Raw genomic sequence first — 17,067 nt, 5'->3', positions numbered from 1 at the left:
CAGTATCAGGACCAGTGCTGTTTGACTTCTTTGTTGGTGTCTTGGTTTGAAAGACAGGTGTCTGTGGAGGAAGGCAGGAGCCTCCCTTGAAATGGAAAACGCAACCCCCTTCCCTCCAAATTATTATAATTTTGAAATTCAGGCAAAGATATGGGGAATAGGAATAACAGTTCTTTACTAATATATATATATATATATAACACAAGGCAGGAAAAAAAAAAACACAACCCCCTGGTTTACACTGACAGAGTCAGGAATACAACCTGCCACCCTGTTAGGGTGGCAGTAGCAGTCCGATAAGATGGTGGCTGCAGTCCTCCTGAAGCGATGGATGTAGTTCTGTTGAAGCAGTGATCAGGTAAAAGAGTCTGGTCTTCCTCCGAAGGTCCAGTGGTAGGTAGGTAGCTCTTGTCCTCTGGAACTCCAGTGGGGGAAAACTCCTCTGGGAATCCAGTGGAAGAAGGCTGCTAGGGTGTTCGAGATCTCAGTTTTTATTTGGCATGGACTGCTTGGCTCCTTCCCCCCGGGAGGAGCATCTCACCATGGGATGGGGAGTTGTGAGGCAGTTCCTTGATGGGCCATGAACAGGAGATAGTCCAGGAGCGAGTTATCCATGGGTCAGGCGATAAGGCATTGTTGTGCCCAGTAACAGGAGATAGTCCAGAGGGGGCAGGCAGGGAGCACCGCCCCACCTGGTCTCAACAGCTCCTGAAGATGGTAATAGAATACTTTTTTTCTCTTTTGGCACATTTTACACTGTAACCCAGGACAGTTGCCAACATGGACAGTGGCATCGAGCGCACCCTCGGCAAGTCTGCTGACACCACCAAACTGTGTGGTGAGGTTGACACGCTGGAGGGAAGGGAGGCCATCCAGGGGGACCTTGACAGGCTGGAGCGGTGGGCCCAGGCCAATCTCATGAAGTTCAACAAGGCCAAGTGCAAGGTCCTGCACCTGGGTCGGGGCAATCCCAAGCACACATACAGGCTGGGCGGTGAGTGGATTGAGAGCAGCCCTGGGGAGAAGGACTTGGGGGTGCTGGTGGATGAAAAACTGAATCTGAGCCAACTGCATCCTGGGCTGCATCAAGAGCAGCATGGCCAGCAGGTCGAGGGAGGTGATTCTCCCCCTCTACTCTGCTCTGGTGAGACCCCACCTGGAGTCCTGCATTCAGCTTTGGGGCCCTCAGTGAAAGACAGACATGGACCTGCTCAAGTGGGTCCAGAGGAGGCCATGAAGATGTTCGGGGGCTGGAGCAGCTCCCCTGTGAGGACAGGCTGAGGGAGTTGGGGTTGTTCAGCCTGGAGAAGAGAAGGCTCCAGAGAGACCTTATAGCGGCCTTCCAGTACATCAAGGGGGCTGCAGGAAAGGTGGGGAGGGACTCTTGATCAGGGACTGAAGTGATAGGATGAGGGGTAATGGTTTAAAACTGAAAGAGGGGAGATTTAGATTAGATGTAAAGAAGAAATTCTTTACTGTGAGAGAAGTGAGGCCCTGGCACAGGTTGCCCAGAGAAGCTGTGGCTGCCCCCTCCCTGGCAGTGCTCAAGGCCAGGCTGGATGGGGCTTGGAGCAACCTGGTCTGGTGGAAGGTGTCCCTGCCCATAGCAGGGGGTTGGAACTAGGTGATCCTTAACAAGCCTTCCAGCCTTCAAGAGGAAGAAAATATGTGCATGTGCACATTTATGCTTCTGGATATGGAAGAAGGGGCAATGGTTAAGAGCGCTGGCACTGTAGTCAATGCACTACAGGCTCTGGCTGTTACTGTGTAGATAAATGTGGCAACCAGGAAAACAAGAATTTCCCCACCACCTTTGTGAAGAGTGGATAAAAAAAAATCACTAATAAATTTATTTATTCCTAGTGGAACCAACTTATTCAAGAAATATCAATTTGAAATTTAGAAATTATAAGAATCTAAACTGATGCCTAAGTATATTTTAACCTGTTTAAATTCAGCAGTTAAAAAACATTCAAGGAGTAAATTTGATTGCTGAAGTTTTGAAGAAAAGCAAAGTATTGAACTGAGAGAAATCAAAGCTAAACATATGGAAGTAAAATTTAACAAAATGCTAAACCAAGCTGGGCAGCTGTATTTTTGCATTTGCATTTTCCTGCAAATGCAGAAAACGCTTTTTAATGTTAAAATATTAATTAGTTCAACAGCTACCTCAATGGCTAGGAAACCTCCTGAGAGTTAAAGCAGCAGAAACCCAAGTTTTCTTCTTCCCTTGTTGTTGAATAATGATAATTGTTCAATATTCTAAGTGATAATGGTTAAGGTCTACTCCTTTTAAAATTTTTAAAAGATAAAATGAACAGAATCCTGTTTGCCATTTACTTTTGCCACCATTTTTCCACATTTCTCCTTTCTGCATTCAGCACTACAAGCATTAAGTCTGTGTGCATTTTGGCTAAATAATTTAAACAAAAAAGGCTCACTGGATCTTTATTTTAGTTCCCATATTCCTATGATAAACTTAAATTTTGATTATCAGTAGCAACTATCCCTTGATTAAGCTTTTAAAATGCACTTTCAGTTGGATTTCTCTCGTTACCACAAGGAAGGTTTCAAGCTGCTGCCTCATCTGCACATCTTGGCGGTCAAGTCACTTTCTGATAGCCCCAGACAACATGAGGATCAGTCTCCCTTACCCAGAAGTTTTAGAATAACGTTTAGACACTATGGTGCAATCAACCAAGTCATTTACAGTAAAGCAGACTAAAAAATACCCTTGTACTTCAGTGTGATAGGAGAATTATTTTAATAACACACGACTTGTAGTCTTTGATGAATTAATGCTATTAAGTCTAAAGATAGAAAGCCTAGGTCATGATGACCTTTGCAATTATTTAGAGAATATTTACTTTAACTTAAAATTTTCTCAGTGTGCTAAATAGAATTTTAGCAGTAATTACTTCCTTATTTTCCAAAAATATGTTCAAAATGTTTTACAGAAGCTAATGAATACAAGCCAATTCATCAGAGTTGAGAAATAACTGTACATGATCAATTTGAGTCACTCTGAAGTAATCTAATTTTCAGGAGACAAGCACTTGCTACATTGCAAAAACCAGATGTCTCAATTTCAAAGAAGGTAAGTAACTAGCATAATATAACAACACAAAACTGGGAGGAGTGGCTGATACACCAGAGTCATGCTGCCATCCAGAGGGACCTCGACAGGCACCTCATGAAGTTCAACAAGAAGTGCACAGTCCTGCACCTGGGGAGGAATGACCCCGTGCACCAACATACACTGGGGGCCACCCAGCTGGAAAGCAACTCAGCAGAAAAGGACCCGGGGGTCCTGGTGGACACCAAGTTGAACATGAGCCAGCACAGTGCCTTTGCAAAGGGGGTGAACGGTATCCTCAGCTGCATTAGACAAAGTATTGCAAGCAAGTTGAGGGAGGTGATTCTTCCCCTGCACTCAGCACTGGTGAGGCCACACCTGGAGTGCTGTGCCCAGTTCTGGGCTCCTCAGCACAAGAGAGATGCAGATGTGCTGGAAAGAGTACAAGGAAGGGCCACAAAGATGATTAAGGGACTGGAGCACCTCTGCTATGAGGAAAGGCTGATGGGGGCTGTTTAGCCCAGCAATGTGAAGGCTCAAGCGGATCTTATTCATGTACATAAATACCTGAAGGGAGGGTGCAAAGAAGATGAAGCCATGCTCCTTTCTGTCATGCCCAGTGACAGGACCAGAAGCAACGGGCACAAACTGAAACACAGGAGGCTCCCTCTGAATATCAGGAAACTTTTTTTTTTACTGCAGGGTGACTGAGCACTGAAGCTTGTTGCCCAGAGAGGTTGTGGGGTCTCCATCCTTGGAGATATTAAAAAAACCAGCTGGACACAGTCCTGGGCAACCAGCTCTAGGTGGCCCTGCTTGGGCAGGGCATGGTTGAACAAGCCTTTCTATAGAAGAATAACAAACTTTACTCACCCAGTATCAGTTTTGTTCTGAATGATGCTAATATCATCTGGAGAGAGTTCTGGAATCCACTTCTCCATCTCATCAACCCAAGGGTATCTCAGAGATGAAGGCACTACAATTAAGAGAGGCCATTCATTTTTATAGTAATAGGAGATAGCAATTGCTTGAATTGTTTTACCCAGCCCCATCTGGGAAAAGAAAAGAAAAAATTAAAATTAGAAGTCTCTGCTCAGAAATCATATTACACTCAGGAGAGCAAAAAATATTTTGCAAAGACAGAACCAGATAAAGGAAACAAAGCCAAAGAGCTAGTGGCACAGTATCTATTTCATTGTCAACTTGTTACCACAGATCACCTTTTATGAAGGAAGATGCTTCTCTGTACATGGATTAATACACGTTATATCTGTTTAGCTCATTAAAGCTAAAAGAAGCATTTCCACTCATTTCAGAATATTTTCTGTTAAGGGTCTTAGTAGGGTAGACTATAAACATCAAACTCTTTAACTCGTTAAGCTACCAAAAGCATTTTTAAAAGACTGAGCAAAGGAAAGAAAAATATGGGATGTCTTCTTAACATAAAGATGATAACTTTGTCCTAGGTTGCACAAACAACTGAAGAACAAAGAGCTATATGAAGAACTTTGCTTTTGACCCAGTAGGTCAACGAAAAGAAACTACTGCTTTCATTCCCTGTAGCTAATAGCTTCTCTTCATTCTGTAACACAGAAGAGGAAGTCCACCTAGTGGAGAATTCAGATTTACAGACAAGGTGAGGGGTAAAGATACAGTGTATAGACTTATTTAACAAAGTACTCGCTTCATATTGTCAAGGTAGGAATGCTCCCATTTGAGTTATGAGTATAGACAGCAACAGATGAATACAAGAATCAGAATCTAGGGATTTGTTTAAAAAATAAAACCCCCAAGATTTTACCAAAGAATGCAGCTATTTTCTCTACTTGTCCACATGACAAGAGATAGTTCCAGACTCCTATAAAGCACTGAAGCAGAGATTGGCCTTAAAATATTCTGTTCAGGTTTTCCAGAGAGTCCAGTGGATATTTTGAGTTGATTTGCTGCTATGTAACTACTCACAGTACAGACGTAAAAGAACAACTTACTTAAAGCCTCAGAATTGAGTTTAAATGGACTGATGTAATGGTATCACAAGACTTCCCAGGTATAGAAGAAAATATAATATTTCTACTATCACTAGAAAGAAAAATAATCAGAGAACTACTGTGAAACTAAGTTTTCATTACAATTTCCCTGCAAGCCCCCCTTGTGTTGCCAGCACTGCTTGAGCCAGCTGAAAAAAAAAAAAACCAACCCAAGTTAAAAAAAAAAAAACAACAAACCAAACAAACCATTAATTTTTGGTTTGTTGCCACAGTTGTCTCCCTAACTTAGACTGCCCAGTCACTGGTGATGATCCAGGTGACCGAGTTAAAACGAGCAGGGAATAAAAGGCAGGTCTCTTGGCAGTAGCGCACCCATAACTGAATCTAGATCCCATATAGCTGGGATCTCCAGTCTAGATCATATCATTGCGAGCGACAAGAAAAAACATAGAAAATATTATGGTCTTGGGTTTTGATTTGAACAGATCTTTCTCAGTCAGGGAAATGGATGACATGGAAAGTCTGAAATTTTGGGGGAAAAATGTTGTCTGTCCCCACTCCAAGAAAGCATGGCAGCATATTTTTAGAACACCTTTCAAAACGGTAGTATTGCTGTTGTACTTCAATCATTACATAATTCCATAATCCAGGTGTATGTTTAGTGATTATGTGATCTCTAGTTTTCTTTTGAAATACAAATTCACAATACTGATGTTTTCTTTTACCAACATTTTCTTCTTATTTTAGAGATGTGTCAACAAGCGCAAGACACACACCACTGCACAATACTTCCTCCAGTGCCAGACCTATTGTCATTATGAAATATACATTATTTACTTTGGAATAAATATATCTTGCAGTACTTTTTATTGCTAACACAATTATACACAGTATATTTTCTCATTCAAGTAAGGAAATAAGAAACTTTAATAAACAAATAGCTACTGCTGGTACTTCGATTTTTCCCAAGCTTCCTTTTTCTCCTCCCCTGAATGCTTTTGTATTCTCCACAGTTTCCAGAAATTTCCCATTCTATGCCAGGATAGATTATCTCCAGCTATAATGAGACTTTTATAGTATGAGGAGATGCTTTAATCCCAGTAATCCATCTCTCTCTCTCTCCCCACAGTGTTTCAAGAAAATCCAAATTAGAATTGGGAGACTATATCCATCCCCAAACATTACCTCTTTTTCAGTAAGGTTTTATACTGACAACACATCAAGAACATTCTACTCTACCACAAAAATGTTTTATCTGTGGGAAGAAATGCTGGACTCAAATTTCCCTAATATGGAATCAAATATAAATTTTCAAATGTATGGAAGTAATGAATTTCACTATTCCTACTTGATCAGTGCATTTAAGAAAATCCATCTTAGGAAGGCATATCTGTTCAAAATACACCTCTTTGGGGCAGGAATGCCTCCTAATCCATTAAAAATAGCTAGGTATGCAATTGTCAAGTGTTAAAAAATAATCAACTGAGTTAATATTTTAAAGATTTAACAATACCGGAGATTTAACTGACCTAAATACAATTAAAAGTAACCTTCTAAGTTTTCTCAAAGATTCTTTTAAGCTTATGTTAGATTTCTTTTTTTCCCCAATTAGATATTTTCATAATATCTGCTGAATATCACAGGAATTAGGCTTCTTTCAGTACCAACCTTTCTGCCCACATCTCTCAAACAAAAGAAGTCACATCTGCATGAAGTATATTAAAAGAAGAAAAATGGTGTTAGAGGAACAGGAATATCTCTTACCTCATCAGCAATCATACACCTAAATAAAAAACAAGAAGAGAGGGGAGGGGGAAACAGAAATTAATAGTAAATATAACAGATAAACGAATGCTTACAAAGTGTTTACTGTAAGTTTAAGATATGGATTTACCGAATCGATGAAAGGAAAAAAAAGGTAGACTTCATTCCTACAGATATCAACTACAAAAAGGAAATTTGGTATGAAACTGAAAGTATGCCAATTATTCTAAAAACATCTATTCAATTTTTTGACATTACTGAAGAACTTTTATTGTAAAACTGAATTGCTGCTTTGGTCTAGTGCTATATGAATTGTTATCTTAAGAGACATTTTCAAGGCAAGAAGTGCATCTTCAATTTTTTTCTGTCTTTCAGAAACAGCAATGTTTTTGCTGCTTCATGACTAAGGATTATTTATGTCAGACTGATTTTAAAAAGCTGCTTTCCAGAGCTGTCATATTTGTTTTGAAATAGAAATAGATATACCCTCTCCCCCGCCAATTGTACTAGCTAAAGTATTAGAAAATGAACTTGATGTTTTTCCCCGTTTTTGAGTCACTCAGTTAATGCTACTCCATGTAAAGGCAATGACAACTCCAAGTCCCCAATCAAAACTAGTAAATTCTGTTCAGCACATTTATGTTTTGTAAACATTAAATGCTACCTTTGATATTTTTACAGGTATTTTAAGTTATTTTATTTCAATCATTTAGTATGGACATTCTTAACTCAAGTAGGGTCTAGGGAACTTAACTGCTTCTAGCCCATGCCTTCTCATCAAATCTTTGAGAATGGATGAAGGACAAAGGAAATTATTTGACGGACATTTAGTCAAGCCACTAAATGAATGATGCTGTATCTTTCCAAACGTGTACCCTCAGCTATTTTACAAACTCAGTTCTCAGCTATTTCACAAACTTTTACCTCCACTACTTTACAAACTTTTCCAAGCTGGGAAAAAACCCACAAACCAAACCAAACCCCCAAAACCTAACCAACTAGCCTATCTAATTCAAAAGCACTATCTAAAGAATTACAGGAGCTTGTTCTACCTCTAGTAATCAGTAGATAAAATACATCTATTAAATTCATACACACTAACAAATTCAGAGGAAGGCACAAGTCCAAGCAAAAACTGTGGAGAAAGAGGTGGAGACAACCTATTCCCTTTAAATCTGCAGTTAAATAACTGGCAATTAGACTAATTCTCCAGCTACTAAGTAAACTGGGGAGTTTTTCAAGCGTTGTATAGTTTTCTAGATTGTTATAAAAAGCAAACTGAAGAACAACTCCCACTAGTCGGTATCATAGTGCCACACAAAGGGCATGGGCTTAGTCAAACAATTGATTGCAAAATACAGCAGTAAGTGCTGTTGGTTGAACTAAGTGACAGCAATAGACTGGCAATCACTTCGCTTGAGGATTTATAAAAGTTTACTGACAGAAAAATAAGCTCTAGAAGGGAATAAACTTCACACGCCACTGTGCTTGTTTTCCTCACCTCAAGTATCCTTCTGCCTTGTGCTTTTCACTTATTATCCCTCATAGCTTTCAGTCACGGATGCAAACTAGTCTTGGTGAATGGCTCCGGATAAATTCTTCTTCATAATCTGTTCCCAGCCACTGCATCTTCTAAGGGAACTGAAACTTCTCCTACTCCTATGCCACATAACTAGATATGCACCCACTGCACCATGTAACTCAAACGTGACATTCCTTAGAAAACTGAAAAAAAATCTTCCAGGTCTATAATAAAATTTAACACAGCAAGATATAAGTGTCCTGCATTTTGATACAAAAAAATCTTTTAAAGTAATACAGAACAGCTTTTCTAGTGGTAGGCACTCTGAAGTTAGTGTAGCTACCCAAAACCACAACAGAAGTCCTTTCTGCCCAAAATTCAGCCACTTTACACTAATGATTAATGCTTGTAGCAGCCCCAGCAACTTAGAGCAGTTATGTCCAATAACACGTGTCTTGCCGTGGGGCCAAAATGGACATTTCTGTGGTCAAAATAGAAATCTCAGCAGAAAATGTACACTGGCACTTTTCAGACATGATGTGAGATAAATGTTTGATATTCTGGGAAACACAGTATACTGCTGTTTGCTCACTCTATCTGCCAGTGTAAATTTCAACATGTACCAATTTCATCAGTTTCTTTCAACTAACAAAAAAAGAATTCAAAATTTATCTTATAAAACTTAATTTTTTATAAGTAACAAATGTCCTACTGGCAATAGCTTTGTAACCACAGTCCCTCCCCAAGTTCTTAGGGATGGACTGAAGAAAACAAAGGAAGAAAGCACAACAAAACAACCCCCCCAAGTCTGCACAGATTTACAAAGGAAAAAAGGCAGGAAAAGGATTATTTTTAGTGGCAACCCACAATTCTGGAGCCTTAATGCCTGTGATTTGCAGCTGGGCAAAGACATTTATTTGCAGACAAACAATACACAATTCTAATTTTAAATTAATGTCCGTTTTTGCTCACTTCAAAGACTGACTTTTTTTTTCATTTAATACTCATTGTTAGTTGCTTGAACTGGGGTTTACAACACAAGTCTTACTTTTTGCAGATTCTTTCAGAAGCCAACTGCTTTCAGTACATTAATCATGTTTTTTAAAAACAGTTTGGAGCCTGAAATCAATTGGAATTCACAATAATCTAGTGTTGCAGGGTTTTTTAAACTCCTTACACGAACACAGAAAATGAGTAAGACCATAGCAACTAGCTACAGAGCAGAGGCATCTCAGGAACAAACCAAAGACCTTCTTCAACAACACAGTATATTTAATATCAGGATATCAGAGCAAATGTACAAATACAGCAATAACCGAGAGTATATTGCATCCAAGTAGCATCTGGTAGTAAGGAAATGTGGTAAAAAAGACAGGCATACAAGTGTTCAGTGCCAACTTGTGCTGACAAATACAGTATTTCTCAGCATATCAACTTATATGTTAGTAGACGTGCATAAATAATGAAAAATTAATCATGCCAGTTCAGACACAGAGAAATCAAAGTGAGAATACATAAGATCTATTGCACTGCTCTTTGGCATATGTAAACTAAGTTGGATCTTCATTCTTTTTTTCAGGATAACCAGCTAAAATGAAGAAATTCAGAGTGGTTTACAAATTGCTCTGACAATTAGAAGCCGAACAGCAATTAAAATACAAAGCCTTAAAAACATGTCAACCACAGGAACAGATGTTTTTTCCATAAAATGAGACTTTTTTTCATTTGATTGAACTGTAGCTGCTTAAACTTTGATGACTCGAGTATCTGCTGAAGAATAAGAAGTCGTTCTGTTTTTTGTTTTGCACTTATTTTCAGATGGTGCTCATAGAATCTTTGCTGCTACAGGGTATCTTCTGTCTCCACGTCTATTAACATCTACTTAATACGTCTGAAGTGAAACTTCTTATGTAGCAGTGACAGAGTCGCTGGCTTTTAAGTATTTATAGAAACTCATCATTTTGTGGCTGGTAAATGAATGGAAGTACAAAGTAACTGCCATCATTTTATCCATAACATAACCACTCTTATAAGATAACCACAGTAAAGTGACCAACACAGTTTTATCTTCCTTGTTTCTGCAGTACCAATACAAATAGAGATTCCACAGAAACACCCATATGCTTAAAAGTTACATATCTATGGTGATATTTCGCTATTTAGTTAAGTATTCACTCCCCTCTCCCACCCAACGACGAAATAGCTTTGCCATAGGTAGTTTGGATTTTCTTGCTATACTTGCAACCCATACATTTTTTGTCATTTAAACATTCTACTAGACACACCACAGACTAATATGAATCAGGTGCACAAAATTGGTTTTACAGCTCCATTAAGAGTGTCTGACTGTGTTAAGTCCTCTGTTACGACACAGTTAGCAACATGAATCACTGCCTTGATCCACACTGTTCACACTCAGACTCCTGAAGCTGATTTATGCCAATTAATTAACATTATTGATATTTATGCTTGAATAAAAGTTTTGACATGACATACAAGATGAGGTTATGATACAGGTAGAAGTTAGTAGAACTAATGTAAGTGGAAATTGAGGATATTAAAACTATTTTATGAATTTTAGAGCATTCATCCTCTGTAGCTTTCACAGTTCTAGATTAAGAACCTCAAAGACGCCTGCTTAATGTAGTTACAAAGTACAAGAAGTCCAAAATTTTGTCATTAGACTCTAGGGCAATGAAAAATAGCTTATATTACTGAGAGGGAATCATCAAGTGTTCCCAGTTTACAACCACAAGAACTAGATTTGAAATATAAAGAACTTCCTCATCATTATAGCCCAGATCACACAGAACTTAAGGTATCTAATAGTTGCATTAAGCCGTTAAAAAGCAGTGCTTTATATAATCCTAAAAATATGCAGCCTCTATTTAAAAGAAGCTTCAGTATGTTCTATATTACTGCAGTTAGACAAGCTGCCAACATGAACATAAAGGTTTCATGCTGTCAAAGCAGAAGAAACAGATCTTCAGCTACATTGAAGGGACAAATATGTATTTTTGTGTCATGTATTTTGACTGCAAGAAGACAGACTTCTTGTTCTCTGAAGTTCAATTAGTCATTTCCTCTCAACTGGTAGTTACTCAATCTGAGCTTCATCATTCATATCCCATCTGTTCATATGACACCTTAATAATAGCTCTATCCAAGAATATAAATCAGAGCTATGATACACAGTTTCATATCCTGTTATAAGCTCAGCCCACATGGTCAAAAGTTTCAGAGAAGCAGGGAAAAAAAAAAAAATCATTTTAGATGTCTCAGTTACACTTACTCCCAGCAGCAAAGTCTAACCATGGAAAAAGCACCACAGTTAATGGCAAATTCTTTAAGATTCCTTCCCATTTCATTTTTAAGTTTACTTGTTTCATAGTGAATCTTGTGGCTACCATTTGAATCTGCCCATTTATCAAGGAAATCTGCTATTTTTACCTAACAGAAAGCTTCAGAATCTCATTGGGATGCACTGCACATGCTCCTACAGTCTTCCTACTGTTCATAACCCTTTTGCAGTTGTAGGGTTAGCAACGGGCTTCGGACACAGTAGTATCTTTCATAAATAGAAGGGGACCACAGTCTGGTCTCCACTACAATTTAACAACCCTTTCATTTTGACATATATTAGCTTTAAAATAAAACTACATTTTCCATTAAAATGCAAAGACAAAGAGCAAAACAGGAAGCTTTGTGTGAGAATGTATCCTGTTAAGTGAATATACATGCTGAGAAGAGAGCAAGAAGTTTACTGTGTTGGTTCGCCTCAGGTGCACGTAGCTCCAAAACCTTACTGTTGATCCTCATGCAAAAGAGAACAAACGCATATAACGCATAAACCTGAGGTTATACACAAAACCCATCACTGTGTGTGAAGCTTTCTTCTAGATGTAAAGGACCACCTAATTTAAGGGACCACACAGAGCTGGACGAGTCAGAACCCCAGAACCAGATATTTATGAGTTAGCACATGCTATCAGAAGAGTCTCGTACAGGTATCAAGCATCAAGCAAAGGTGTCCTTACAGATTCTTATTACAGCAAACCCTGGAGAGAAACCAGTTAGCAAAAAACAGGTGAAGAAACTACGACAGAAACCCAAAACCCAGCACTGTGAAAGCTCTGGTAAGAAAAGTTCTCCCTCTGGAAGGACAGAAAGCATAATTTTTCAAACCTCAAAGAGCACAGAAAGAGCTCCTGGTTGTGTTGATGGCAAGATTTGGAACCAACTCTGCAAAGCAGAAGGAGAAGCAGATCTTAAAATTTTATGCAGATGAGTTGATTGGAGAAGCAGAAGGAAACTGAGGCTAAGCTCATGTGGCATACATCATATAGCCACACAAAAATAGTCTGCATCAGAAAGAAGTTAACATTAAAACAGTTTCACAAAATGAGTTTCACGGAAGGAAAAAATGTTTAACTGAAAATCATTTCTATTTCTAGATGTCTGGGTCACAGTCAGGTCACCCCTTTTGAAGTGTTCGCAATATAAACCAAGCAAACAATACGGTTAAAGTTTCTCATATAAATTACAGCTACTTCAGCCAAGTATCTTTGCAAGGACAGAGAATCTCAATTTGAACTTTGATCTTGCAAGAATACTAACTAACGACACACTGGCATACATCTAAGGTCTATGTAACCATGAATCCTACTAAGTCCTACAGTCAGTGCTAGAGGTCTTCTGTAACTACAGAAATATTTTGCAATAATATCCTCTCTAAACTAGACAGTTCTGCTTCCTTACATGGAGGACTAAAAGCTATAGGGGTATGGCAATCTAATAGACCTACTGCTTGCTTGTGGGGCTAATTTAACTTCTTGATTAATTTTCAACAGCTATTTATCCAGAAAAAAATAGTCAGAACTGCAGGTAACTTTTAAACGCATTTTCCAAGACAAACAGTCAAAGCAGTAGCACTTAATTTCTTAAAACATTGAAAAAATTTGTTACTACTCAAAAGAATTAAAGCTGTTTTTGTTAATGCAGTCTTTGGAACATGTTGTACAGAGGAAGCTCGCATCTTTCTTTCACTAGTGTGGGTGTCCTGATATTCTTGGGATTCTCACCTACTCATGTGAGTCAGTTTTATATAACGCTACAACATATAATTTACCTCCTACTCACAAGCCAACACTTTAGCACTAACGTCTTAACCAAGGGTTATTTAAGGAATCTGAACTTAGTACATTTTTATATAAAACTGCGCAAGCAATCGTTACATTTGTGTGTCAGTAATCACAGCACGTAGTCCTAAAACTAGAACAAAGAGAGCTGCCTTCCTTGCAAAAATAATAAACCTTGTTTCACCAAAAACAGAGCCCCAGAAGATTAAAGCTAGATTATACCCTTGCTCTTGAACTGCACTAGGTAATTTTTTGAAAAAATAAATAATAAAACCCTCCAAGCCTCAATCTAATGTAAGATGTACTAAACTGCCACATCTGCAGTGTTAACAATTCTCTAAAAGAGCGTAGAGAATGGTTGTGATGCCTCCTGCTTTTCTCCAACACTCCTCAACATGTAACTGAAAAATCCATCTAAAATGCTTTATTAACATTTGAGAGCTATGACAGCACATTTGCCAATATATTCTAGTATTTTAGCTTTGTCAAAGATGCATGGAGTAACACAGTGGTCAAGTTGAAGGTTAAGCTCAGACACTTCAATAGGTTTTAAAATATACTAATTGAACTGTTAACTGATAAAAATTCTAGTCAAGAAGACACCTAACAGTGACAGTGAAAACTCTTTACCTATTTTGTCACTGGCTTCAGAGACAAACTGCTTCACCAGCCAAGTCAATGCAAGAAAAATTTACTTCAGTTAATTGGAACAGTTGGAATAACATCAACTAAATTCAACTACTGAATCTAGGCTACAAACCTTAACCTTGGTATTAATTGGCACGACTGAAATACCTGTGAACAGTAGCTCCTCCTTAGCGTGTAGTTCAACGAAATTTAGGTACTTATCACTACTTCTCCAATAAACTCTGCTTTCCCAAGTGACCCTCCCTCTGCAGCAATCTGCACTGCAAGAGCTGTCGAACTACTCTCTTCGTGTCTTCCTGCTTTAAAGTTAGCTGAATCAGGCAATAGGGAAAAGAATTACCTAGAAAAACGTCTCATCACTAGTCTCTCCATTTTCAATAGTTCCCTGATTCAATGTCTTTTCCCTCCTGTACCCCAAGCTCTCAAAAACAGTGTTGTCTCCTACACTTGGTTCCTTCTCCATACCAATATTTCAAAATACTTTTGTACCTTCCAAATACTTCAAAACCAACCATCCATTCCACTGTTGACAGAATATCCCACTTCTTCTCTGACATATACCTTTGAACTAAGCAATTCTGCTGATCTTTTCTATGCCGATTTATTCCCTCTAATCTAACTTGTCCCCCTTTCAACACAATATAAAGACGTCATAAAGCATGTGGATTTAAATTGTTTATCCAGCTACCTTTGGGGTAGTTTTCTCTCCTGCCTATGTTCTTACACTCCTTCCATTAAGTCAGTCAGAATTTGACTAATACTTGTTTAAAACCTTACTTTTTCTCACTCACATTAAAGCACCTTGCTCACATACTCAAAAATGATCACTTTTGTTCTGCCCTCTCCCTGGTGCTTACAGTTAAACACACTGATTATACATTGTGGATTCTCCTGCTCCAAACTTTCACCGGACACAGTTAACACCAAACTCATTTCCCCACTCTCCATCACTGTTCACAACCTATTACCTACACTTGTAGTCTTTATCTCACTTGGTGGTTCTCTTCCATTCTAACAAATTGTGTCCTGCATTTCTAAAAATCTGTGTTTTCTTCTCTATTCAGGCTGCTAAAAGTCCACATGTAATCACAGGTAATTTCTCAGATTACTACCTCTGCTTTTTTTCTGTTCTTACATCTTTTTTTTTTTTTTAACGCCACACAGTTCCTCTCCTGAATGACATTCTACATTCACTTACTGACAATGCATTTTTTGTTCCATTTGAATTGCTTCCCAGTTCCTCCAGCATCACTTCCAGACAAGCCTCCCTGGCCACGAAAGCTCTGCAGAATTTGGCTCAGTCTCTCATTCATACTTCCTGCATCTGAACCTCATTCCGTAAGCTAGCATCTTCATTTAATCATCTCTCTCTCTCCTTTGGCACTTCTCAAATGTGAAATGTACTCTGAAACATCACAAACCAATGTCTTCAAAAAAAGAAAGCTTCCTTTAAAAACACAGTAGTCACAGAACTACTACATATTTAATTGCTGCAATGTATTAAACTAACTGTTTGATCCTCTACATATTCATTAAATAGCCATTCCATTCTTTTTCCCCAAGGGTTACTTTTCAGCTTCGTTTTCCAAGACTGGAAACAACTGCTCATCTATTATTATGCAGTGTTTAAGGACTCAGATTTATCACAAAATTATAATCATTTCATCTATCTAAAATGAGTTGCTGAATATGTTGGAATAAAAGAAGATTTCTTTCTTACTCTAGCAAGAGACTTACACCTTGTTTCAAACCTCTCTTTCAGACTACCTAACCGCAATCTACTGAGATTAGAGACAGAAATCACATAAAAAGTTACAATTCATTTTATTCCGAGTTCTCTCTGATCTGAAGATCTACAAATAAGGGGGACACTTGTTGATGGCACTTGATGCTGCAAGTCACAAAGTACAAATTAAAATATAAATGAAACATTCATAGAAATATTCCTAGACATGACTGAAAAAAACAGATGTGAAAGGAATTTAATTGTCTAACTTGCAAATTTAATTAACCTGGCATCTACCAAAGTCAGGGTGACAAAACCAGAGAGAATAAGTAGATCTCCCAAAAGACACTATGATTAACTTCATCTTGTCTGGTTTTGAATTTAACTTCTTCATGTTAAATTCTGAACTCTCCATCTTAAGATCAACTTGGTCACAAGAATTCAAATTAACTCTGGTCCCACAACAGTAGCGATACTACAAAATTTGGAGTCATTAAAGGATATTGGTTTGGTACTTAAACCAGTTCTACTTCCTTACCTGCAGCATAAAGAATGATAGTCACTGTTATGTGCTTACAAGAAAATAGTCAGAATGCTCACTACGATTTCCAGCAACTTACTCAAAACAAAATGGCCCAATATGAGTAAAACTTGAAGAAAAACTCTTCTTATAAATGTTCTCCATAAATACTGATAATTATCAGTATAAATACTTAGTATATAATCTTATAATATTATCAGTATAAATACTGGTAATACTGTATTAGTATAAATACCTCCATAAAATATGAACTCTCCATGGCAACCATTTCTGTTACATTTTTCTTCCTTTAGGAAATAATGGTTAATGTTTTCACTGCATAAATGAAGCTGTATGCTACTTGTTTAAGTTAAACTAAGACATCAAGTAAATTAATAGACCTTAGTGTTGTGAGGAGTTATAACAGAGATCAAAACAGCAAAGCAAAATTCCACTGAAAATAACGATGCCACATCTCCCAGAAGAGAAATACTGAGAAATAATACTGGGGGACAATCCAACAGTAGCCTGTAAAATATTTTTGATAAGTGTTCCTTTAAACCATGTAGCTGATTCTGAAAAAAGAGATGATTTTAGACAATGGTAAAAGGCAGTTGGTCTTGCAATTAATCACACCATAGACTTGCAGCAACCCATGACCTTTCAAACAAAGGACAGAAAAATT

General features: G+C 38.1%; 1 protein-coding gene across 1 annotated transcript in view; it reads right to left on the bottom strand.

The window, feature by feature from the left end:
- ZRANB3 (zinc finger RANBP2-type containing 3) overlaps nt 1-17,067 on the bottom strand; it is a 53,733-nt gene that overhangs the window by 23,412 nt on the left and 13,254 nt on the right. Inside the window, exons 4-5 of the mRNA XM_086465342.1 lie at nt 6,829-6,847; nt 3,950-4,128 (exon numbers count right to left, since the gene is read on the bottom strand). Of these exons, the coding sequence (XP_086321468.1) occupies nt 3,950-4,128; nt 6,829-6,847 (198 nt within the window). The remainder of the gene's footprint in view (nt 1-3,949; nt 4,129-6,828; nt 6,848-17,067) is intronic.

This window comes from Leptosomus discolor, chromosome 5, assembly GCF_034619465.1.
Source record: "Leptosomus discolor isolate bLepDis1 chromosome 5, bLepDis1.hap2, whole genome shotgun sequence".
Classification (NCBI taxonomy): Eukaryota; Metazoa; Chordata; class Aves; order Leptosomiformes; family Leptosomidae; genus Leptosomus; species Leptosomus discolor.
Note: the sequence above shows the minus strand (reverse complement) of the source record. Positions and strands in the feature narration are given on the sequence as shown.